The sequence below is a fragment of the Phyllostomus hastatus genome, unplaced genomic scaffold (genome assembly GCF_019186645.2).
Source record: "Phyllostomus hastatus isolate PE091 unplaced genomic scaffold, TTU_PhHast_1.1 phas_scaffold_93, whole genome shotgun sequence".
NCBI classification, from domain to species: Eukaryota; Metazoa; Chordata; class Mammalia; order Chiroptera; family Phyllostomidae; genus Phyllostomus; species Phyllostomus hastatus.
The window spans coordinates 35,785,831-35,813,354 of record NW_025334042.1 but is presented as its reverse complement, the minus strand read 5'-3'; the positions used below and the strand labels follow the sequence as shown (position 1 = coordinate 35,813,354).

Sequence of the window (27,524 nt, the reverse complement as noted above, 5' to 3'; positions counted from 1 at the left end):
GGAGATGTGCATAGTAGTTACATTTGCAGATCTAAAGCTAAGGAAAGAAGTCTGGGCTCCTTAGATAGTTTTTCGAGTCTTCACTGAAGCCATGGAATGTGTAATGTAAGGAGGAAGAGGACCAGGAAAGGAACCCTGAGGAATACCAACATGTAGGAGATCAGCAAAGGAAGTTCAGTCCATGGAGAAAATTGAGGAGAAGGTCTGGTGGCTTTAAAATAAGTTTTTGATTCTTTGATACTCTTATTTCAGTAAACAGATCTTAATTTTTCTATCCTGGATGTGCACTGGACTTAATGACTCCCTTCTAAAAAATAAAGTGTGGCTCAAGTGTCGCTAAGTGACTTCTGAAGCTGTGTCATGAAAAGGATAGCTAGTGCCTTGTTTTCTCAATCTCTGAATCTTTCATTCTGACTGAAGCCAGACACCGTGTTGTGAGGACACTCCAGCCGTCCTGTAGAGAGGTCAATACCTGGAGAGGCTGCATGGAAAGGAACCAACTGGCCAGGAGGTTAGTGGGCCACCACGAAAGCAGATCTTCCTGCCTAAAGATGATTCTAAGTATTTCAGCTGAGACTCCAGAAGATGTGAAGAAACAAACCTTTCCTGCTTTGCCCTATTTGAATATTGACTCACAGAAACCATGAAATAAATTATTTTTGTTGTCCTAAACTACCCTGATTTGGAGTGAGTTATTATACAGCAATAGATCATTAATACAGAGTAGCCAGAAAGGCAGGAGAGAAATGAAGAGAGTTTGGTATGATAATTTAAATTTTAAAAACCCAAGCTTCACGTTTTTCTATTGTCAATTAGTTATGGATACACAGTGACTCCTTTTATTTCTCTTTATTACACTTAAAAAATTGAGGTATGATTACATACAATAAATGTACTTTAAATGTTGTTCAATGAGTTCTTACAATTGTTTATACCTGTATAACCACCACCCAAGGCAAGACACAGAAGACTTCCATCACCCCAGGGAGTCCCTGCTCCTCCTTTCCAGTCAGTTCTCTCATCCTGATCCAAATAACTTTTTAAATTCAATGATCATGAATTAGTTTTGCATTTTTATTTTTATATAAATGTAATTAAGCAGATTAAAACTATTAAAATTGAACCACTAATAAAAACAATTCCCAACAGGTGAATTTTACTGAACATTCAAAAAAGAATTAAGCCCTGGCTGGTGTGGTTCAGTGGACTGAGTGTGGGCCTGAAAACCAAAAAGTTGCCGGTTCAATTCTCAGTCAGGGCACATGCGTGGGTTGCAGGCCAGGTCCCCAGTAAGGGGTGCATGAGAGGCAACCACATGTTGATGTTTCTTTCCCTCTCTTTCTCCTTCCCTTTCCCTCTGTCTAAACATAAATAAATAAAATCTTTTAAAAAAAGAATTAACACCTGTCCTTCTCAAGCTATTTCAAAAAATTCAAGAGGAGGAAAAACTCTCAAGCTTGAGACCAGCATTATACTAATTCCAAAGCCAAATAAAGACATTACAGAAAATGAAAATTACAGGCCAATATCTCTGATGAACATAGATGCTAAAGTCCTCCACAAAATATTAGTAAAACATGATCAAGTGGGATTTATTCCAGGCATGCAAGGTTGGTACAATATCTGCAAATCCATAAATATGATACACCACATTAACGAAATGAAGGATAAAAACCACATGATCATATTGATAGATGCAGAAAAAGCATTTGATAAAATCCAGCACCCATTTATAATAAAAAATCTCAGCAAAGTGGAAATAAAGGGAAAATACCTCAACATAATAAAGGCCATATATGACAAACCCACTGCCAACATCATAGTCAATGGGCAAAAACTACAAGGGTTTCCTTAAGATTGGGAACAAGACAGGGATGTCTTTTTTCACCTCTCTTATTTATCATAATACTCTGGAGGTCTTAGCCATAGCAATCAGACAACAAGAAGAAATAAAAGGCATCCAAATTGGAAAGGAAAAAGTAAAACTGTTATTATTTGCAGATGACATTATACTGTAAATAGAGAATCTTAAAGATTCTGCCAAAAAACTACTAGAACTGATCAATGAATTCAGTACAGTAGTAGGATACAAAATTAATTATCCAGAAATCAGTTGCATTTTTATACAACAATAATGAACTATCAGAAAGGGAAACTAAGAAAAACAGTCCCATTCATAATTGCTTCAAAAAGAATAAAATACCTAGGAATAAATTTAACCAAGGATTTAAAAGAACTGTACTCAGAAAATTATAAGACACTGAAGAAAGACATTGATGAGGATTCAAATGAGTGGAAGCATATACTATGTTCATAGATAAGAAGAATTAACATCATTAAAATGTCCATACTACCCAGAGCAATCTATAGATTGAACACAATTCCTGTTAAGATACCAATGGCATATTTCATGGGACTCTAAGAAATATTTTAAAAAATTTATATGGAATCACAAAAGACCCCAAATAGTAACAGCAATTTTGAGAAAGAAGTACAAAGTTGGAGGAATCACGCTACCTGATATCAAACTATACTACAAGGCAATAGTAATCAAAGGAGTATGGTACTGGCATGAAAACAGATATGACCTCATAGATCAATGGAACAGAATAGAGAGCTCAGAAGTAAACCTACACATTTATAGTCAATTAATATTTGAAAAAGGAGCAAAAACATACAATGGGGTAAATATAGTCTGGTCAATACACAGTATTGGGAATATTGGACAGATGCATAGAAAAAAATGAAATTAGACTATCTTCATACACCATACACAAGAATACACTCAAAATGGATTAACTTAAATGTTAGCCTCAAAACCATGAAAATCCGGAAGAAAACATAGGCAGTAAAATCTCAGACATTTCTTATAGGAATATTTTTTCTGATATATCCCCCCAGGCAAGGGATACAAAAGTAAAAATAATCAAACGGGGCTACGTCAAACTAAAAAGTTTTTGCACAGCAAAGGAAACCATCAATAAAATGAAAAGACAACCCACTGAATGGGAGAACATATTTGTCAATGTTACATGTAATGAGGGGTTAATATCCAAAATTTATAAAGAATTTATACAATGCAACACCAAAAACACAATCCAACCAAAAAATGGGCAAACAACTTGAATAGACACTTCTCTAAAGAAGACACACAGATGGCCAATAGACATATGAAAAGATGCTCACACACACACACACACACAATCAGCAATATCTCTAGACACATTTTGTGTATGGAGGCCAGTGAGACAAATGGGCCAATGGTGTTCTCTGTGTACTACTTTAAATCAGATGTAACTGAACATTTTTGATATATTTAATTACACATTAGAGATATTTGATACAGACCCTGTGATTGTAGTAATTTTTCTGTGACATGTTTTGTTCTTGGTGAGTCTAAGATCACGTGTTTAGAAATATGCTGCTTTGGAGACTATTTCAGTTGCATTTCCCAAGGACAGTTTATTGATGACACCAGTTGTAAAAAGAGTTAGCATTTCCCCAGGTCTAAACTTCTGAAGCATCAACACTTCGAAAGAATGTTGAATTTGAGATTCAGCACAGAGAAATATTTAGCTTAATTTTGTTATTTTCCCCAGGGGATCAAAATAATCCCAAACCATATACATTAACGACTCTCCTGTACTTTCTAATTTATAACCTCTGTCAGTTTTGAGTTATGGGAGCAGCCAGTAGAGTATCTGAAAACACTTTGTTTCTCCTCTGCCTTTCTTCCTGGTAATATAAATATCTGAAGAGGTTATTGCTTACCCTATAAAATAGAGACGTTATAATTTATGAATACTAAAAAAAAATGTTCATTCCTGTTAAGTTATGTGATGAGCTGGAAATGGTGATTTTTCTCAGTAGAAAAGTCATATTAATGGAAGAGCTTCCCTTGGTGTATCTTTAAGGGCCCTCGGATCCCATTGTAGCCTTGATTACTCTCTATCACTCATTTTTGACAATTTTCTTCACCTTATTCTTTGCTTCTACTTTCCTGTATCAATTAAGGGAAAACCCTATCCTCATCAATATCATCTCACGGTATTGCCAAAGGTCAGGCCCCCTCAGGCACAGATTCAAGCATGTAGCCGGCAATGCGAGCAGCTGTAAGGCTGCCTATACTGCCGCCTTCTTCGCTGGAAGCTGAAAATTGAAGTTGGCAGTTGTAATCAGACTAGAGGATTACAATTTATCTGGGCTGTTGCTCGGTGCTACTAGTTTCATTTGTAACTTGTCTCAGCTAGGCAATTAAAAGTAAGCCTTCGTTGTAAGACTTTATGTATAACTGTTTCAAGCTTCACAAGTTCTGAAACTTAGGAGACAAATTTACAGGAGCATCCTATTATTTTGTTTAACTATTCTAACTCACATCTAACTTAAGGTTTTGAGGAAAAGGCTAGGGATATTTTATCCTTAACTAAATGATAGCCCAGCAGTGTGGTCAGCAAATACAGCTTGTATCTAGTTATAAATTTATAATAGAAATAATGGTCTCCATCAACTATTGTATATATTATGGTAGTGAGTCAAGAATTTTGTTTGAAGTTCTCACGTAGCTATAGGTTCAAAGCTAATAGCTAATTCTGTGATAGATAAAATACTATCCATAATCATTACAATCACTGTTTTACAATGATTGTTTTAAACAAAACAATCATTTTGTTTAAAATAAAAAACAATGTAAATGGCCCACCCATTTGTTTGGCTATAGGAAGTAATTAATAAAACAAGTAGTTCCCATTTGGTTACCCTCTCCTCCATCCCCAACTAAGAAAATGCCTTATTAATATGGTTACGTAATACTTCTGATACTCATTTTTCATCTTTAAAAGTGAAAACCATAATTATAAAGTGGTTCTAAGGAATAACAGTAAGATATGTAAAGCACCTGGCATGCTTTGTTACAGAATAAATAGTCAGCAGTTAGTAGCTACATTATTTATAACAACAAATAATTCCAGGCAGTCAATTAGCTTCCTAAAAATGTTTAGTATATTTACATAGAAAAACCACATATGGTTTTTGTTTTTGTTACTTAGGTTATCCTCAGTCAGACCCACATCAAGTGGCTACCTCGTGTAACACCAGCTTTGATTACACTGTCCCCCTAGATATTTTAGTAGCGGAATGTCCCCAAAGCTGAAAATGACCCTGTCGGCCTTTCTGCACCTCTCGTGATCCTGAGGGCTGCTTCCGCGGCGCTAGGTAGAACGCTGGGATGCGTGGTTTGGATTCTTTCTAATCTACTGCATTTGTTTCATGGGCCATGTTTTTCTCACTAATCCAGAAAGAAGGTAGAAGGAAAACACTGATGTTCATAAAATAGGTAAAAATATATTTTATAACGTCAAAGGTATCTTTGTGTGGACTAGGCTGTTCGAGAAGACCTGGTAACAATTAGTGTATAATTCTAAGGAAACAGAGCAGGGAGTTAAATGTTCTTTCAATTTGCTGAGACAGAACAACCTAGGAGTAGACTTGATCTATTCTAGCATCTTGGTAACATCATTTATTTTTTAATATAGTTTTCTGAATGTTAAAATGACCATACCAATGTAGTATATAAATACTCCAAAGTGAGGGGATCATCTCTTAGTGGTTTGATGATATTTGCACTAAGTGCTACTGAGAAGCATGAATCAGAATAATCAGTGTTATTGATTAGTTCTGTGACATTGGGCAGGGACAAATTCTGCCGTGAACATGTTTATATTGCTGCACACTGTAGGTGATTTAAAAATACCTTAAATGTAGACTGAGTCCCAGGAGCATAACAATCCCCCAGGCGCCGTTGTCGGGATTAAGGAAGGAAGACTGGTTAGGGGCTCCATATAAAAGATTAAAAGAGCTTTTAAAAACAAATCCATGTGACAGAGTTCACAATTAGCCCAGCATCTCTATAAACAGTTATTTCAAAAGCAAATACCTCAATGGGGAAAATGCCTTTGCCAGTTGGATTGCAGAATTTAAAAAGAAAGAGCCTATGCCTTTGTTAGAAAATAAACAATTTAGCTTCTGGAAATGACTTCACAGCTTGGAGCCTAGCAATGCCTATTTTGGATTAAATTGTCTGTTAATTAAACTGAAATGATTTAAACATTCATCACCTTGCCTTGCACCTCTCAGAAAACAAAAACAAAACCAAAACAACAAAAAGCCATGGTGTTTGGGGTGAGGACAACAGACACCGCCCCCTCCCACCCCTCCGCCCCCACACCGCCGCCCCCACCTCTCCCCCACCAAGCAGCCAGCCTGTTTAAAGTGCACAGGATTTACGAGGCCGAGTGACGCGCGCCGGCTTCGCACGGGCGATTGACAAACCCTGCTCGTGGGCCCAGCAGGCGCTGTGTCCCAGCGCGTTGGCAGTTGGCGACCCCCCTCGACTCCCCCTCCACTGCGAGTTCCCTGTGGCCTTTGGAGGCTCCGCGAGTCGGCTCCAAACGTTTTCCATATTTGTTCAGCCTCCGTAATTCGAATACCAGGGCAGGCTCAGCCCGCCCAGCGCCGAGCTCGGGGCCCAGCGCGCAGTACAGGCACCCACCCACGCAGCCGCCATGGGCAAGGACAAACAGCCCCGCGGCCAGCGGAGGCAGGGGGGGCCGCCGGCCACGGACGCTACCGGGCCCGACGACATGGGGCCGAAGAAGGGCAAGGGGGCCCCCAAGGAGTGCGGGGAGGAGGAGGCCCGGACTTGCTGCGGTTGCCGGTTCCCGCTGCTGCTCGCCCTGCTGCAGCTGGCCTTGGGCATCGCTGTGACCGTGGTGGGCTTTCTCATGGCGAGCATCAGCTCCTCCCTGCTAGTCAGAGACACTCCATTTTGGGCTGGGATCATTGTAAGCATCAAGTCTGTTTTGCCTAAGTGCGTTTGCCGAACAGGAATGCAAAGCCGCATGGTCGAGTCACGACTAACCCAGCTGCATGCTCCCTTCCCCAGCTCCACTCTAACTCGCGCTCTGCTTGGTGACTGACGCCTGCACAGTCGGTTTGCCCCGGGGCCAGGCCCGGCCCTGAGGACTCGCCCCCCTCTCCTGCTTGTGGCTCGGAACACCTCCAATGGGTCTCACTCTGACGCGCTCCGGAGCTGGGGAGGCGAGTCAAGGGCTGCTTATTTTGGTCAAATTGACAGCTCCAAAACAATAAATTCACTTTGGCTTTTTTCTTATCCTAGTCGCTGGACCCCACCCCTGCCCCTATATAAGTAGCAAACAGTGAAGTAGGTTCATCTTAGTGAAAAGTAGGTTAGGGAAATCCTGTACTTGGAGTTACCCTATTGGGTAGTAGTAATTTTATTCTTCATATTTGAGGCTCATTAGTAAGTTTTACAAAATAATGTTCTAAAGCTAGAAGCGCGAATACAGCAAGAACAACCTTAATCTGCTGGAGTCTAAAGAAGGATAAACCCAGAGCTCTGGCAGCGGCAGAAGTTTACTTGGGATTCTGCTAATGGATGTACTGTTCTAAGCAGAACACTGCTCAGCTGTTGTGAGTGAGTGTTGAGACACACAGCATACTTGGCTTAATTAAATGGATTCTTTAATGTAAAATGGGTGCTATTTGTTGAGCACCTACTGTGTGCCTGTCCTGCTAAAGGCCATATATATATATATATTTTCTAATCTCTGCATCACCCTTATAGGATAGTTTTGACTCCAGGTCCCAGGTGAGAGGACCGAGCACAGACTCACTGACCCAGGGTCGTGAGTTGGCAGAGTTGGCAAGTCAGCCAAGTTGGTTTCTTTTCGCACGAAAATACATCTGCATTTTCCTCATTGAGTCAGTCACGTGGTAGCCAGATTTGATTTGTAATTTTAATATATATTGCTGTAGGGTCTAATTTATTAAAAAAAAACTCTTGCATAATAAGGGCCTGGAATTATGAGAAATGTCCTACATTGATTAATATGGCATTTGTGTACAGAATGTAATTTTAATATTATGCTTTATTATAACGCCTTGTGGTTTACTAAAATCTCATTGATCCATGAAACAACACTTTGAGGTGGAAACTGTTTTTCCTCTTGAGACATTAGGAAACAGATTAAGAAAAGTTAAATGACATTCTCGAGGCCCAGAGATTGAAAGTAGCAGAGTCAGGTGAGACCAGAATCACACTTCTGGCTCCTAGTCTCATATTGCAGCATCGCTGCTATTACTGACCACAGGCGCTAAACTCATACAGCAGCCCTCGAAATAAGTTTATGTCATGGCAGATGTTAAAAACACCTGATAAATATGCATTGAGGTAGGTATTTTCTAATTAAGATTATTTGAACTCGCACATTCTTGCAGGGTAATTTAAACCTTTTAATTTGTGTACTAAGAATTCCCACAAAATTATCATGATTGGAGTTTTCTAAATCAAGTGATTTTAAAAATAGCTTTTCACCAAGATATAGTGGGTATTTTAGTCATCCCAATGACTGTCAAGATCCTAGAGGGGAAAAAAAGTCTGTTCTTTAAGACTAGGCTCATTAAAAGAAAAAAGGAATGAAACTCCTTCATTCAGTAGTTTTGAATACCATTTGTGAATGTGTTTTCCATCTTTTTTAAAATTTCAAAAGCCCAGTACCAAAAAAAGCAAATTAGATGGGAAAACATTTTTTTCTTAATGTTGAAGGCAAAACCATACAAATCAACTCTAAACTCTAAAATTTCAGGAGCTCCTATTAGGAGCGTCACATGTACACTCTGGGGGTGTGCTACAAAGATATAATCTATAGCTAGGTCTCTCTTCTTTCCAGTTTTCTGGTTCATAATGTAGGATCTACCTGAAGTTGGTTTATAATGATATCTGTACTGGTATTTATAATCTTAAGTTTCCTTTAGAAAACTCAGAGTATATCTGTAGAGCACAGTAGCTCATGGAGATGCCCTGAGATGAGTGAGCACAGTGTCTGAGGAGCCAGCCAAGGACAAACTCTCACCCAGCTGGGCCAGAGCTGCAGGGAACAGGCACTGCCTCCCATGGACACCGTGCTCGTTGTCCTCACCTCGCTGTCTGTGGTTATTCCCAGGGCTCTTTCCCAAGCTTTCAGGGATGGGAAAACACAAGGAGGCAGGATGGCGATGGGCAGACGGGTAAAGCCTGCACCTGTTGTTGAGCCCCAGCCCGGCCATTGTTCTCTGAGTAACTTTGGGCAAGTTATTTAACCTCTCTAGGTTTCCATTTCGTCATTGATGAAATCAGCATGATAATAATAATAATCCTGCCTCTTAGGGTTGTCCTGAAGATTCAATAAATTAAGACATGTTCTAATACTTAGAATAGTGCTGGCTAACAGTAAGTATCCAATGAGGCAGCTCTTTTTATTAGCAATTAGTGAAGCAGTCATTGGTGATGGTGGCACTCTTCAAATTAGAAGACGCTCTATTTTATCTCTAGTCTTGCAGAACAGTCATTTTGGACTTGCTACATTTCTCAGAGCATTTTGAACCGTGAAGGAGATATCAATTTGTCCATCTCACTTTCTTTGTTGTCACCTAGTTACTCTGAGCAATCATAGTAATATTAAGTCAGTCCTGTGCTTTCTGAGTTTCTCTGGAGGTTTATAAAAATTGACTTGGAGGAAAGTGGCCCATTTGGGGTCATTTTCCCTAGGAATATGGGGGTGATTTGGGTCTACTATATCCCCCAGGGAATACTGGAATGCTTGCCCTGTTTCAGAGACCTGCTAGACCAAAGCATACTGGTCAATTGCTAGAGCTGAGGCAAAGTCAAACTGCTTCCAAAATTTGGGCTGAATTCAAGCAGCATCAGTCTTGAGACTGATGCACTCATGCCATGGACATCCTTGCATGCTTAACTCACATTACTCATTCTGCGAGGGTGACTATCCCAGTACCCTGGGATTCAGGCATTGCCATCCCCACAGTTGAATCTTTGTCAGTGGACAAATCCATTGAGGTGACTTCTTGTTGACCAATATTTGGTCGCATTGATGAATATTCAGTGAACTTCTGGTTATAGATTGAAGAAGCCCTTGGTGATCTATGATCAGAGTGCCATGTCCAGTGAAACTTTAGGAAAACAAATAGGTTATTTCTTGCCCATCCATAAATATGACTTCCTCATATCAGAGAAATGACTGAAGTCTTTTTACTTCAGTTACAAAAAGATTCCTATAAAAGAAAAAAATTGAATGGAACCACTGTGGAAACTAAGTAAACTGTCAAAGTGATGTTCTTCTATCTAAATTCTTTATAAATGGGTTAAGGGTTGTAAATCATACCACAAGACAGTACAAAGTGAAACAGGGTCTTTGAGGATGAACTTGGCTAGGGGCAGAGGCTCCTAAGTAGTAGAAGTTTGCTACCAAGTTATTCTACCAATGGCTTGAATAGTTGGGTCAAACAGGCATTTAAGGTTGCTCATCATTCTGGAATTCTTACTGATGAAAAATAAGTATGGATTGAAGGAAGTCAAGAATTTTGGGGCCTTTACTCACTTCTTGCTTAAATTAATACAATTTTGGTTTTGGTGAAACGTAACTTATTTGAACTTTGGCTTACTTTTCTTCATCCACTAACATTTATTGGGGGTGTCCACTGCGCTGGGCATTGGTCTAAAAATAATGAATTACATACCAGGGAGAGATGTCCAGAGATCCTGATGGACCTGTGCCCTTACCGTATCTGACAGTAATGAATAGTTCCTATTAGAAAACTTAACCTACACAAATATTTTTAAAGCCTCTTTACCTTTCAAAGCATTTCACTTACAGTGATTTATTTCCTTTGGCATCTCTACTCTGAAGTCAATTTAAGAGCAAACTCTTGCCTCTCATCCCCAGTGGGGATGCTTAGTATTTGTAAGTCTCTTGGCCCTGATGGGTAATATTTCCATGGAAAATGGGGATTTCTTTGCCTTATTGTGGTTTTTAGCTTTCTTCATTCTCTTTCCATTGCTTCCATACCCCACCCAACTGGAATAAAAATCCTGATATATATGCCACATTAATCACATTAGGAAGTTTAAAGAAAGGGCTTAAAAGGAAGGGGAGAATATTTCCTTTCCTTAATGTCATTCATAAAACTCATTGTATAAATCTGTCATGATTAAGAGTCCTGTCAAGAATTTGAATAACAGCTTTCAAATGTTAACTTACTCTAAGGAATTAAAAATGCAGGTTTATTCAGATTTCTAAAGTCTATTTCTACTTTGACTTAATGGAAAGGAAAATTGGATGGTTATTTACTTTAAAATAGAACACACCTGAAGTTCACAATTAGATGTATGACATATTGCACGTATCAGTTTTCGACATAGGTGTATTGACATTTGAGGAATTTAATCTGGAATTATATTTTAGGAATACACCACGTAGCAATACATTATATTTTATATTGGGGCTTTAATATGATTCAAAATCTAATGTTACACCTGTAGTACCTCTGGGAAATAATTTTTATTATATCAACTGTCACAGAATTGTTAGGAGCTGAAGGGTGATAATTACATGCCCTAACTGAATTTATTATAATAAATAATGGTAGGAAAATTATACATGAAGTAATCCTAGTAAGTATACATGGAATGTAATTTGATTAATTGGTCAAAAAATTAAAAAGTATATGAAAATAAAAGGGAATATTAAAAATTTTGGTGATATATTTTCTGAAAGAATTTTAGGAATGCAGAATAAAGAATAAGAAAGGTTAAGACTGAACAAAATCATTTGATGCTCAGAATATTAGGATAAATATATTTTCACCTTACCTCTAGTCTCCTACTAAGCCAGATACACAAAGGCCATGAGAGTGCTTCTATAAGATGGAGCTTATCCCTGGATCTTCTTTCTCATTTTAAAATAAGGAGGTGAAGGAGCAGGTCCCAGTATTTCAATCCAGTACAGTGGCTATATTCAACTCAGAAAGCCAGTCTTTGGAAACTTTTGAGATGTCAATGATCATTTGATTGTATTTTATATCATAGAAACATTAGTGTATAGAATGTGGGGTAACCCAATAAAAACAGAGAAATTCATTCTATGTAAGTGTATTACATGCCCGTGGGGCTACTCTGTATCTCCTGACACACAATTGGTACCCCAAAAGTGTGGGATTGAGCTCTATTTATTTTGTATTTGTCATCATCAGAGTTTCTGTTTGCACTGCTGAAAAGCAGTTTTAAACTATGGTTTGCAAACAAATTTAAGTTTATAGATAAGATTTAAAAGGTAATATAAGGTAATTATACAAAGGTAACTATAAGGTAACATAAGAAATATTCTGGGTTCCTGGATTCCAGAAATATTCAGAATATATTGAAGTAGCATTATGGAGATGTTTATTTCATGTTATGAAGTGCTTGCAGGGTTTTTAAAAAAAAAGAGGAAAAAGAGATCATTTGACTTATTTTACGTTCCCCTAATTAGAATAAATTAGGACAAATTAGGATTGATGTCACTGAATGCTGGATGTCTTCCATCAGCAAAGAAAGCAATGGCATAGGTTTTCCTAATATTCGATCTAACACTTTCATAGATTGCCAGTATGATGTCCACTTGGAATTTCTCCCGAGGAAATGGATGCTTTGTAGACTTTCTTGCCTTTAGCCTTGCCTGTGACATTTCTATGAAGGGTTTTCTTTACCTGGGTCCACCTGCCTGCGTTGTTCCCTGAAAGGTCGGCATCAGCATTAAAGGGCACACACAAGGGTATGTGAGCTTCAGTTGCATATTTCTATGTTGCTGTAGGACAGGAACGGAATCTCGTCATTAAACTTTAATTAGATATCATTTCACTGCAAAATACCGTTCATTTTTAAGGCCCCAATCCTGGCCAACTAGAGAAATGCTGATCCAAAGAGCCTATCAAATCTGTAGCTGGATGGGACCTCATGATGTTGTATTGTAACCCTGTAGTTTTTACTTCCTGTGACTATTCAAGTCCAGTTTTATTGGAATAAGTTCATAAGTTGAAGGTGAACTATATTTTTAAAGAAGAATGTTGGCAATCGTACTTAAATTATAAACCATATAAAAGTCTTTTTCAGAGGCCCATCTTTCAAATGGCTTGGATGCCACCTCAGATCTCAATATATCGATACAAAACTTGGCAGGAGTAACTCTCAGATGCCAAAGCAAGGCTGCTCACTTGATCACCCTGGTTAATTCTGAAATTCATACATGTATACCTACACACATGGCAGTGCCCGAAATACACTTTTCTTTCTGTCTTGGTCTGGTCCGGCGTTGTCAGGCTCTGGCGAGGGCTCCCCCCTGGCTTTCAGGGGGCTGTATTCTTGCTGTGCATGCATGTGGCTTTTCCTTGGTGTGTGTGCTAGGAGAAAGGGAAGGATCTTTCTCTTCTTCCAAGGCCACCAGTCCTGTTGGATTGGAACCTGATCTGTATGACCTCACTCAACTTCAGTTACTTCTTAAAAGCCCACCTCTGAATTCAGCCACTCTGGAGGTTAGGGCTTAAACACATGCATGTGGGGGAACACAGTTCAGTCCATAGCACACTCAGTGAGGGATATCAAGTCATACAACCACTTCAGTGATTCCTAAGCTTGTCTGTCTGCTGAGTCATGAAGGCGCTATGGTTTTCACGGAACAGCTAGACGTCTGAATGTTTCTGAGGAGAATTCCCAGCCAGTAGACTGACACGCGACGGTGCAAGGAGCTGGCTGGCTCTGTGCCCATGCCAGTGGTGAAACATGCGGAGGAGGTTGTTTCACTGTGTTTATAGATTGCTCCTTTCATCAAATTTCTGTAAAAATAAAACAGTGGATTCAGCAAGTGAAAACGATTCTAAGGGTAGCTTAGGCATTTTATTTGCTGCATTAGCTCTTTAAAGTTTAGGAACCACCGTTTAGTAAATTTCTGCCTTCCTTTTACTGCCCCAAGGGTGACTTGCTGTCAGGTTCTAGCTAGACGACACCTTGACTGCTGAGGCAAGGAAATGAGGGTGTTTGGCTGAGTGGTGCTGTTGGGGGGAAGCTCAGATCAGCTTCCCGTCCTCTGAGGGCAGATGCTTGGTGTTTTTAGAACTCAAGGGAGGCCACCTCTCAGGTCTTTATAATATGTAGCCACTGTTTTCCTTTTTGATGATGAGTCTGAAAAGTAGAGTCAGATTCTCAGTTTTGTGGAATGGGTCAGAACAAAACCCTGGGGTGTTCCCACCTTGGGCCTCTTGAGGTAACATCCTCTAGCAGGAGCCTGCATCTCCTTGGTAGGTTTCCCCTTTTACAGGCCTTCAAGGGCTTCTGATAGGATCCTGTGTATCCTGCCTACACATCCCAAACTGGGCTTTGCTTTACTCTATCAAGTGTGCCACAAACCCAAACCATCCCAGAGAAGATGGCCTAGAGCAGTCCAATCTGCCTCTTTTAACTGCTGGTCCAACCCCAGCTCCAAAACGAGTAACAAACAAAAGCATAGCTGGCATTCCAGAGGCACCTTATGATGTCTCCAGTCTGATTTTGGAACATATTAAAAGTTGATGCTCTTTGGTCTAATAATGTTACTGGAGCAATATCCCCTGCCTAACACGGTCCTGAACGTACTTCAGTGATGTATTTTCTACACACTGGCAAAAATTCCAGTATGCAAGTGGACATTAGAAAGCACAGGGTCTGTTCATAAGTAAGCATTCTCAGGTTCTGAGAAGAAGTCTGGTTGAGGCCTGTTTCTGTTGTTGCAGAAATAAGCTACTCCCCACCCCTGGCTGGGAGGGCCCTGGGGCTGGAAGAGGCTGCAAGAACGCTGGAGAGGGTACTGTTTTAGTGGCGTCCCACTCAGCTGTTGTTTGGAAAGTGTTTGATTCAGCATGCATCGTAATGAGCCATGAAAACCCGTTTGAGGTAGGTTATTATCAAGGCCTCTCTCAGGTGGAAGATAGTGACAGGTGACCAGAAGAGAGGAAGAATTGCAAGTGTGTTAACACAAGACCCCAACTAGAGAGAGAATTGTAGTTTTATTACTAGGGGAGGGAGAAAAAAAAAAAAGAACAAGACAAAACAACTTTCTAGCTCCTTCTCAAGTATCAGGTGTGGCACACATATCAGGCTTTTAGGCTCAGGCTGGGCTTTATCTCACTTTGAGCTGTGCCAGGAGAGCAATGAAAGAGGCCTTTTCCAAGATAAGGGGAACAGCTTTTCAGTCTTAATCACTGTTGTCGGACGGTGGAGGGTGCTGCTCAATTAGGGAGCACACAGGCTGCCTCTCCCCATCTCCGTGAAAGGGCGGAGCAGCCAAGGCAACAGAAGGGCAGACTCAGACTCTGTAAGGTGAACACGTTATAATCTAGGAAAGCTCCTGTCTCTGTGACTACAGACAGCTCAACACAGAGTGCAACCACCCTTTAAGTTTACATGTTACTTGTTCAATAAATTTCTTTCTCTCGTGCTTTCAGCTAGTCAGATTCTGAACCAGAAGGATCAGACTCACATGGATTGGCTTCATCTCATAATCTTTCTGTGATTTGGACACCTATTAAAGGGTTTCAATCAGAATTAAGAGCTTTGAGAGCAAATAGTTTCAAAAATAAGCATAGGATGACCGTAACTATTGTGTTATAGAACCCTCGATAAATAATTCTCATTCAGTCACCGAATCTAGTGCGTCACAAATTTTTCCACCTCAAGACCTCCCTGAAGCCTCGCTCCCTTTCTCCCTGTCCTCACACACACACATCACAAAAAGCTCAGTGTCTAGTAACCCATGTTGCCATGGAAGGGAAGAGGAGAAATGCTGGGGAGGCGGCAGCCTGCCTGGGGACACTGACCTCCTCATGATGAAAAGAAAAAAACACTTTTCAAAGGAGAAATAATATTATATATTCCTTAACGTTCCATTACATCCTGGGTTTTTGTTTTGTTTTGGTAAAAAGTGCTCTCAATTAGAAAACCACTTGATAATGTTTTTTATAGGTCGAACAGGATGGTTTTGTCATTTGTACTCCTGTTACAATGTTATATAATTGAGGTTATATTGCTTTATTGTATAACTGCTATACACTGTAATATCTCATAAGTTTTTATTTATTGTACTATTTCAGATATATGAACCAGGGGTATTAATGGAGAATTATCTCTGAAGCCCTTTCTAAAGAGGGACCTAATTTGAGAACCTACTTAATTGTGCCTGAGTAATAAAATCCTGCCTACAACTATATCCATGGAATAGACTAAATTCACATTTACATGATTCCTTTCCCTTCTGAGGACTTGAAAAATCCCAGTGAAACAAATAAACTATAGGTTGTTTATTTTTTCCACAAGTATGGAGCAATTATACCCCTCCCATTGATTTATGATAAATTCAGGAACACAATCTTTGTTTCTCTTACCTTTTTTGAAAATGGATTAGTTTGCAAAGTAGGTATTTGTAGAACTTACTATTAGTTTCTGGTAAGTCACCACAAGAGTGAGTTAAGGTGGCTGATAGGAAACAGAACAGAACCCTATAAGAGAAAGAGTACTTACAAGTAAGACAGAAACTCTTCACATCTTACCCAGCGTCCCTTTGTCTTTCCCCATGCCACTCCGGCCCCTAGGAGCTCAGCATCTGGGTGAAGACACACACCTACAACTAACTACAGTACAGTTTAAAAAACCAAGGGCTAAAGTGGTGCCCGCGAGAAAACAGCACCATGAGGGTGTAATTAACCCTGTCAGAAGAGGACCAGGAAGGAGAGGGCGGGGCTGGAACTGTAGGAGGCTCCAGCTTTGGAATAAAACAAATGTGGATGGACCCCTGGGTCTACCCATTTGTAGCCATTTCAAAAAAATTTGGGTTACGATTTTTATTTTCATTTTTATGAGGGGTTGAATAAGTGTGGGCAGTTCTATGATTATTTTTAATTATGAAAATTTCTAAGTCTCTTGTAGCCTATATAGAGAATAATGAAACAACCTCCTACTTATATACAAGTTTGTCAAGTTTTAATATTTTGTCATAAATGTCTTTTTAAAGAAAGAAAATACAATACATTGAAGTTGCCTGTTTCCTTTCTCAATCATATTCTCCTACCCCACCACCCTTCTTTTTCTGGAGGTATCTGCTGTCCTGAATTTCGTATTCATCATGCCTATGCATATTTCCTTACTTTTGAATTGGTATATATCCATAACCAATAGCTAGTATAGTTTTACATGTTTTAAACTGTATATAAATGGTAGCATATATTTTTACGTATTGTTTTTTGTGTGTTTTAACTTTATTTGTTTATTCTTAGAGGGGAAGGGAGGGAGAAAGAGAAGGAGAGAAACACTGATGTGAGAGAAACATCCATTTTTTGCCTCTTGCATGTGCCCTGATTGGAAGCAAATTGTCACGCAACCTTTTGCTTTGCAGGATGACACCCAACCAAGCAAGCTACGCCAGTCAGGGCTTTGCTCATTGTTTTTGAGATTTATTTATAATAGTACATGGATACCATGTATTCATTTTTGCTACCTATGAAATACTGTATTTCATTATAGGAATATACAATAATTATTCATTCTCCTGTTGATGAAAATTTAGGTTGTTTTTAAAAAAAAATTCTTTTTGCAGTTATAAACAGTTTGGCAATGGACATTCTATTCCATGGCTCCCCATGCAGATATTTCAGCTTCTTTAGGGCATATTCCTAGGACTTTCAGGTCACTAGATATTGACCGATCGATACCACAGACCCAGAGACGTATTAACCTGCACTCTCACTGGCAGTGAGTCAGAATTCCCACTGATGGCACAGACTTGCCAACATTTGCAATGTCAGACAATTTTAATCTTTGCTCATTTGTGTGCAATGATATCTTGTTTTAATGTACATATTCTGCTTACTGCTCAGGTTGAACATATTTTTAATATTTGTTGCCAATTTTATTCTGTTTTCTATCATTTATTTAGTCAACAAATATTTTCTAGGGGTCATTTATCTCTTACTCACTGACTTGCTATCTTTGTTACCTAACTTCCATGGTGTTAGGTGCTGCAAATATGTTTTCCTAGTTGGTACCATTATGTTTAGTACCAACTTCTACTTTATGTTTATGGTGACTTTGTGTGAAAGATTTAATTTTACTGTACTATTTATATTGATCAATCTTTTTATGATATGTGCTTTGAAATATTTTAAAGAAATCTCTTCCTATCCCAAGATCATAAAAATATTTTTATATCATCTTCTAAAATTATTGAAGGTTTGCTTTTTTATTTATAATTTTAATCCAAGGGGTCTAATTTTTGTATGTGATGTGAAGTAGTGTCCATATTTTGTTTTTTTCTCTTAAGGATTATTAATTTTTCTAGTACCATATAATAAATAATTGATCCTTTTTATGCTGAACTGCTATGCCCATTTATCATCTATCAAAGTTTCCATATTAGATTTGAGGATTATGTTTGTGATTCTCTTCAACTTAATTGCTTTGTCTATGACTGTGCCAATATCACATTGTCTAAATTGAACCAGCACTATGACCTGGTTGGTGTGGCTCAGTTGGTTGGAACATCCTCCTGTAACCAAGGGGTTATGGCTTGATACTCCATCATGGATATGCCTGGGTTGTAGTCCAACCAAAGATTCTTGGTCCAGGTGCAGTCCTGGGGGCCGTACATGTGTTCTGGTGGCAGCCAATCAAAGTCTCCTCTCATATCAATGTTTCTTTCTATCCCTTCCTATCTCCCTTCCTCTCTGTCCAAAAGCAATGAAAAACCTGTCTTTGGGGGAGGATAAAAAAAACAGCACTGTAATGCACCTTCTATAACAGTGATAGCATAGGCAACCCACCTCCTCTCCTCTCCACTCCCTTATTCTTCAAAATTGTCTCTGTAAGTCTTAACCATATGTATTTTAGAATTGGCTTTTAAGATAGAAGAAGAATACCTTTGGTATTTTTAAATGTATTTTATTGATTATGCTATTACAGTTGTCCCACTCCCCCCCTTTATTCCTCTCCACCCTGCATACCCACTCCCACCCACATTCCCCCACTTTAGTTCATGTCCATGGGTCATACATATAAGTTCTTTGGCTTCTCCATTTCCTATACTATTCTTAACCTCCCTCTTTCTATTTTCTACCTACCATTTATGCTACTTATTCTCTGTACCTTTTCCCCCTCTCTCCTCCTCCCACTCTTCTGTTGCTAACCCTCCATGTGATCTCCAATTCTGTGGTTCTGTTCCTGTTCTAGTTGTTTGCTTGGTTTGCTTTTGTTTTTGTTTTAGGTGTGGTTGTTAATAACTGTGAGTTTGCTGTCATTTTACTGTTCATATTTTTATCTTCTTTTTTTAGATAAATCCCTTTAACATTTCACATAATAAGGGCTTGGTGATGATAAACTCCTTTAACTTGACCTTATCTGAGAAGCACTTTATCTGCCCTTCCATTCTAAATTAAAGCTTTGCTGGGTAGAGTAATCTTGGATGTAGGTCCTTGCCTTTAATGACTTTGAATACTTCTTTCCAGCCCCTTCTCACCTGTAAAATCTTTTTTGAGAAATCAGCTGACGGTCTTATGGGAACTCCTTTGTAGGTAACTGTCTTCTTTTCTCTTGCTGCTTCTAAGATTCTCTCCTTATTTTTCATCTTGGGTAATGTAATTATGATGTGTCTTGGCATGTTCCTCCTTTGGTCCAACTTCTTTGGGACTCTCTGAGCTTTCTGGACTTCCTGGAAGTCTATTTCCTTGGTCAGACAGGGGAAGTTTTCCTTCATTAGTTGTTCAAATAAGTTTTCAATTTGTTGCTCTTCCTCTTCTCCTTCTAGTACCCCTATAATTCAGATGTTGGAACATTTAAAGATGTCCTGGAGGTTCTTAAGCCTCCCCTCAATTTTTTTGAATTCTTGTTTCTTCATTCTTTTCTAGTTGAATGTTTCTTTCTTCCTTCTGGTCCATACCGTTGACTAGAGTCCCAATTTTCTTCCCATCACTATTGATTCCCTGTATATTTTCCTTCATTTCACTGAATGTAGCCTTCATTTTTTCATCTAATTTGCAACCAAATTCAACCAATCCTGTGAGCATCCTGATTACCAGTGTTTTGAACTGTGCATCTGATGGGCTGGCTACCTCTTCGCCACTTAGTTGTTGTTTTTTTTCTGAAGCTTTGATTTGTTCTTTCATTTGGGCCATTTTTTTTTGTCTTGGTGCACCTGTTACGTAGTGAGGGGTGGAGCCTTAGGTGTTCACCAGGGTGGGGCACCCCAGTCCCTGGGTTGTGACACTGTATGCCGGGCAGGGGCCTGAGAGGGAACAATGGTGCTTGCTCTGCTCTCTGTCGGATTTCAGTCAATTCCCCCACTTACCACAAGCAAAGTGGGCCCTTCTGGTGCTGATTCCTGGGTGGGTGGATTTGTGCATTTTCTAGGACCCTGTGGGTCTCTCCAATGAACTCTCCCATGAGGCTAGCAGTTTCTCTCTCTGACTCAACCCCCAAAGGTATTTTCCGTCAGAGGTTTGAGGCTTTATTTCCCTGTGTTGGGGCCCTCGGTTGAGTGGTCAGTCCCGCTCCCTTGTTGTTCTTCCCAGTTTATCTGCATGTGAATGTGGGACCACCCGCTCCACCAGCCACCTCCTTGCCAGTTCGCCCGCTGCTGCCTTGCCCACCCCGCTACACAATCCGCTGCCTCCCTGGTCTGTTGGCTGCCGCCTTGCCATGAGCCCTCTCTGCCCCTCCTGCTGGTCTGGATGAACTTGTCTACTTTAACTCCTTGGTTGTTGGACTTCCATACAGTTTGATTTTCTGTCAGTTCTGGTTGTTTTTGTTTTGAAATTGTTGTTCGAGGAGGCACAGTGGGTCTTCCTACACCTCCATCTTGGCCGGGGTTTTTTGATTTGTACTTTCTTTACATGAAAATATGTCTCCATATTTTCTCTCATGTAAACAATTTATTTGATATTCTATGATGTTTTATAGTTTAGCTACAATGTGTCTAAATATGGAGTTTTTTTTTATTTATCTTACTGGGGACTTATGTTTCCTGAATCTAAGATTCTTGTGTCTTTCATGAATTCTGAAAAACTTTTAGGATTTTGAAAAATTTATATGTATTTTTTCAAATATCACCTGTTTCTTCTTTTTAGTCTCTTTGGAATTGCTCTGAGATGTATGTTTAGACTTACTTATGTCATTGTCTCTTTTATTAACCTCTTTATTATGCTTTATCTCTCCATTTCTCTGTGCGGTATTTTGGATTAGTTTTCCAGATTTATCTTCTAGTTCACTATTTCCATTTTCAGTTGAGTTTAATCTGCCTATACATGTCCATTGAGTTTTTAACTCCAATGATTTTATTTTTCATTTCTAGAACTTATATTTTGTGTTTTTTTAAACATATCCCTGGTGTTTTATAGTGCCCTATTTTTTATTCATGTTTTCAACTCCTTCTTTCATGACTGTATTTTGAGTATACTTTTTTATAGGCTCCATTTATTGGTTCTATTATTTAAAATTCATGTGGCATTAATTTGAAAGAGAGAGAACACACACATGTGGTTATACGTTGGCCTTCATTAATGAGTTGCTTCTTCATCTATCTCTATAATTGGTTTGTGAATTGAGTTTCCAAGAGGCTTTATCTGTGATAATTCAGTGTAGCTACTAGATAGAATAACCCTTCTAGACCATTTGTCTAGCCAGGTGTCCCACGGTATCATGAGCCAAGACCACTCTCTTGTTTCCTTAACCTGTTTATTACAGAAAATTTCAAGCTACACAGAAGTTGATAATATAATTAACCCCATGTTCTCATCACTCAGTTTCAATAAGTATTAACTTATGATCAATCTCACTTCACTTGTATGCTCCTATGCTCCATCCATACCCATACATCACACAATGGACTATTTTGAAGTAAATACCAGATATTATATCATTTCACCCATAATTATTTCACTATGTAAGTCAAAAAATGAGGACTAAAAATAATCAAATCCCAATCACACTTAACAAGTTAACAGTTTCTTAATAGGATCAATCAGTGTTCAAATATCCATGATTAACTCATGAATATTTCTTCATAATGTGTCAAAATCAGGACCCCAGTAAGATCTATAAACTGTAATTGGTTCATATATTTCTTATGTATTCTTCACTCAAAGATTTTCCCCTTCTCTATCTTTTCTGTTCTCTCTCTCACACTCCCTCCCTCTCTCTCTTCTACAACTTATTTGTTTTTTTTAAAAAAAAAACAGTGTTCCTTCCCCAGGATTGTTTTCATGTTACTTTCCCCTTTCTCATTTGAAGTGTTCCAGGACTACTCAAATGGTAGAAAACTCTCAAAATCTACACCCTACCATCAGCTGAGACAGGACCATTTTCTTGATAATGTTCAGTGCCAGTGGATTATTTTGTGGTCATGTAAGTGTGCAGCCTTTTGAAGGGCCTACCTTTATGCCCTGGTCTTCATTCCATCTTTCCACCTCTAGAAGCTCAGAACATTTAAAATTGTGTTTTCAAAAGAAAGGTTTCACATCATTTGGTCCTTAATATTATGCATAAATAAAATTTCATGAGCTTTAAAAAGTCTTTGAATCAACTTACAAGTTTCTTAACCTCTCTGAGTCACAATTTTCTATAGAATGGGGTAATTTTTTTTACTTACTGCATTTAGGGAATAAATGGGGTAATGCATAGAAAGTGGTAATGCACAAAAGGCAGCCTTCCTAGGTAGAGGGAATCCTTGAGCAGGGTTTGAAGAATAAATGTCACTGGATTCAAAATGATTGGAGGCAGAGTACCAGGAGTGAGGGATCAAGAACTAAAAGACATTTTAGGTCAAAGCACAATTCATGTCTTATGACTATCCAGCTCAGTTTTCATCCACAACCAACTTAATTACTTCACAATTTTGTTGTTTGTGCTTATTGTCTTTTGAGGGTGTAATTGCAGTAATTCCCAGCAGTTCCCATAAAACATGAAACTTAACATGGATATACAAATCTGTTATAGTATTAAAATAAGACTAAACCAAAGGAATTCTACTTGACTGTCTCTATGATAAGTCATACACCAGGATAGTTGTCAGATTTTTTCTCAGTTTTCTGTGAGTTGAAGAAACAGTTGTGAGATTCACTAATGTAAAATGTGAGCTATTTGCAATGATTTTCAAGCAAAGGTTTGGAACTTACAAATTGTAGCAGTTCTGTGCTGTTACATCTCTTGCAGATGTCCTCAGCTTTCTGGCTTTACTTTGGCAGGAACATCAAGGAAAGCACACACTCTATTCACAGGATTTGGGGGATTCGCACTTCCTTAATCTGGCTGCTGGTCACAAGTTCCAACTTCGTTTTATCCGTTCCATCAAGACAGTTTTCTCCTATCTTATAAAGCAACATGTGAGATACAAGTGAACATCTGCAATGCAGAACGTGTGCTGAGAAACAGTGCAGCCACGGGACAAGCACATTTTCCTTCCCACTCCGTGCTTGTTCAACAGCTCTTGCTAAACTATAGGGCAATGCAAATTACAGTGCAACACTAGTTAAGAAAATTGAAGATGCATATAATACATAAAAAGATATAATATATAATATGTATATACAAATCAAAGCTGTATGCATATATACCAGATCAAAAATATTTGACAAACATTACTTTGTTGCTGACATGTATATGTAGTTAGGCCCACGATGGTTGCTTCTGTACTGAACATGTGTAGGCTTTTTTCTTGTCATTATCCCTAAACAATACAGTATTGTATTGTATTATGTAAATGTAACAGCTATTTACATAGTGTTTGCATTGGGTTCAGTATAGCAAGCAATCTAGAGATGATTTAAATCATACAGGAGGATGTGTGTAGGTTATGTGCAAGTACTATGCTGTTTTATATCCGGGACTTGGGCATCTACAGATTTGGGTATCTGTGAGGGTCCTAGAACTAATCCCCCACAGATGTGAGGGAAGTCTGTATATTTCTGGTGATGGGACAGTTTTAAATCATGATAAAATCCACCACTTTGAATTTGAAAGGATGTATGGTACCCTACAAGGGATTCCAGCCTCGTGAGTAAGTGCTCCTTGCCTTCTTTACCAACCAAGCAGAGCTCTCACCACAACAGAGCAGGTCCATCTGCTCTCGCTGCCAGCCATTGCATGAAAAATAATGTCCTTAAGAATTGCCTCATAAATTCTTAGAACTTCCATTTTCACCATTTATTTTCCAAAGAGATCTGGATTTAGCAAAGGTCTAAGTAACAGTAGGCTTGCTTTTGTTTTTCAGTTCAACTTATATGATATACATAATTTATTTTGAATTAAATCTGAATGTCTTTGCAAACTCATGTCTGCATACATTCCCATACATTTACAGTAATTCAGGTGTGGAAATTGCCAGGGATCAACTCCTCAGGCAAAAGGATAATTATAACAATAAAAGGGAAAAAGTGAGTAGATATTATAGATGGATATTATAAACTTAGATGTGGTTGAACAAGTGTTTTTTCCCTTTAGACACTGAAAAGAAACAATTTTCTGGGATAGAATTCGTAATCTAGAATTACCTTTTCACTGACATGTTCTCACCTGGATCTCTACTAGCTTTGAAAAACATCTCTGAGGTCATCTTTGCAAAGTAAATATGACAAAGTATGTCTCCAGCCCCCACAGAGAGATGTGGACGTGCACAGATGGGATGTGTGTCCAAACTCTCCCCGGGCCAGGTGGAACTCAGTCCTTAGATGAAGAAAGCGTTTCTGCCCCAGAGCTCCCTACAGACAATTTCTACTCTAAAGAAAAAGAGTAAAACTGTAAAGCTCTAGGCAAATTGAATATCTTCCTGATATATGCTTGGCTTCCTTGATAAGCCAAGCAAAACAATTCTAAGCAAAAGTTGCTAGCTATAAAAAGTTGTTGCTAGTTATAGTTTTGTTTGTAGTGGAAAATAAGCTACTACTTTAAGCTTGGTTTGATAAAAATCAAGAAAAAGATTTAAATTATAATTAGCATCCTGGGTTCTAATGCCTGTACATTAATGTTTGTAAAGTTTAGAGACAGATAGTTGGTCTCCTCCCTCAGCGTGATGGTCAACTCTGCCATAGATTCTTTGGTTGATTTTGAATCTTTGTATTTACATGGCTATTACTTTTGGAATTTCCCATTAATATCTGTGTACTTGGTTTGGCTGAAACAATTATGCTTTTAATGGAAAAGTAATATTAATTTTGGATCTGTTATGGACAGAAAACATTTTTAGCTGAACAGCATTTTTTTCTAGAAATTGAATGCTTGTCTTTGTAAAACCACAATAGTGTAATCAGAGCGACATATACAGCGTGGCATGTTTACCAGATTGGCATTTCCTGGGTAGTAGATAATAAGTAGGCTTGTATCAGAAAGAAAAAGGAGCAGAAAAAGAAGTTTTATAACTCTTAAGTGTTTGCAAACTATTTATGTCAACATTGTTGGAAAGATTCCTGAAAGGTGGTCCTTGCTATGAAAGCAAAAGTAACCCAAGCCACGAAATGAAAGAGTTCATTTATTCTTCTGACAAATATGTATTGACCGCCTCACATGTGCTGGATGCTTCCTTGAGCCTTTACACTTGCTGTCTTATGTAATCCTCACAGCGATGTATGAAGTAGGCATTCTTGTTATCATCCCACTGATGAGGAAGCTGAGTCTCAGAGAGGCTAACTTGTCCGAGGCCAACAGCTAAAAGTGGTGGAGATGGGTTTTGAACCCAGTTCTGTCAGAGTCAGAGCTAAGATACATTGCCTCAGTCTCTGCATATAAGTATGTGGCCCATTTTGCTGTAAAACTTTATATAGTTACCCTCTCTTGCCAGTTTTCTAGGGCAGGTAGAGCTGAGATAACTTAGAGTGGATGTGTTGTTGAAATAACAGAACCAGCAAGGTTCTCATAAGAAACAAGTTGTGACTCCACCATCTTTTTTATTTAAGGTGTTGTGGGACATTACCAATTCATTTTATTAGGGGGAACAAATCATTTTAAGGACTTAATTGTTTGCATTTCCCTGATTACTGTATATCATCTTGGGGGAAAGAGAGGCTATGATGATAAATGCCATGTCCTCCATAGCTCTTCCCAACAACTGACATGCATCTACCCATTTTTTTGTAGTCTGCCTCTCCCCTCTAAAGCATTGGCCCTGTGAAGGTAGCGATCTTTATCTTTTTTGTTCACTGCAGTATCGCCAAAGCCTCAGAGAGAAGCTGGCACATTGTGGTAGGTACACAATGAATATCTGTTAAATGATCAGAATGAGATTATTCCTAAAATGTGATAGAGGCCTAACTTTACATATATTATTTATTTCAGTTCAAATTTCAGAGTAAGTTATACTAGCACAGTTTGAGGTCATGGAGATGGAAAAAATAATGTCAACTATAATTCCAGGAATATTATTTATGATTCCTAAATTATAAGTGAAGTATTATTTTCTCCATTTTATATATGATGAGACCGAGTCTCAAAGACTGTGGCACCTTCCTCAGCTTAGACAGGTGTGTGAACCTCAAACACTGGTTTTTGCACTCTGTCCCAGAAGTGGTGCTTCAAGCCACTGAGCACAGGAGAGGAGCGGGTGATGGAATAGTCTCCAAATCTCTGCCCTTCCCACTTCACTGACAGTGCTGTCAAAATTCCACCAGGGAGACGGCCAGGCCATGTAATGGTTAAGAGACAGGCTCTGTGCTTTGACAGGTACAGCTATCAGCCCTGTATTTGCTATGTGATCTTGAGCATAAAACCTTTCTGAGCTTTAGTTTCCTCACCTATAATGTAGGGCTAATAATAACAATTTTACCCCATAGGATTTATATGATGATCAAATAGGATATGCTACAAAGAATGCTTAGTTTAATGCCTGCCATGTAAAGCAGTCCCCCTTGTCCGTGGTTCCAGTTTCCATGGTTTCAGTTACCCATGGGCAATGCCAGTCTGCAAATATTAAATGTGAACTTCCAAAAATAAACAATTCATAAGTTTTAAATTGGGTGCAGTTCTGAGTAGAATGATGAAATCTCATGGCGTTCCATTCCATTCTGCCTGGGACGTGAATCATCCCTTTGTCCAGCACGTCCACACTGTAGACACTCCCCACCCATTAGTCACTTAGTCACTGTCTGGGTTATCAGATCGACTGTTGTGGTGTTGCAGTGCTCGTGTTCAAGTGACCCTTATTTTACTTAATAATGGCCCCAAACACAAGAGTAGTGATGCTGACAACTTGGATATGCCAAAGAGAAGCTATAAAGGGTTTCCTTTAAAGTGAAAACATGTAAGTTTTTGACTTAATAAGGAAAGAAAAAAATTGTACGCTAAGGCTGCTATGACTTATGGTAAGAAGAAATCTTCTATCCATGAAATTGTGAAGGAAAGAGAAATTCATGCTAGTTTGCTGAGAGAGAGACCTCATTCACTAACTTTTATTACAGTATGTTATAATCATTCTATTATATTATCAGTTATTATTATTAATTTCTTATTGTGCCTAATTGAAAAGTAAATTTTACCATAGACATGGATTTATAGGAAAAGACATGGGATATATAGGGTTTTGTACTACCCATGGTTTCAGGCGTCCACTGGGGGTCTTGGAAGCTATTCCCTGTGGAGA

At 38.8% G+C, this 27,524-nt stretch overlaps 1 protein-coding gene across 1 annotated transcript in view; it reads left to right on the top strand.

Annotated features, from left to right (window-relative positions):
* Positions 1–6,453: 6,453 nt before the first annotated feature.
* SSPN (sarcospan) overlaps positions 6,454–27,524 on the top strand; it is a 37,662-nt gene continuing 16,591 nt past the window's right edge. Inside the window, exon 1 of the mRNA XM_045829875.1 lies at positions 6,454–6,839. Within this exon, the coding sequence (XP_045685831.1) occupies positions 6,561–6,839 (279 nt within the window). The 5' untranslated portion in view covers positions 6,454–6,560. The remainder of the gene's footprint in view (positions 6,840–27,524) is intronic.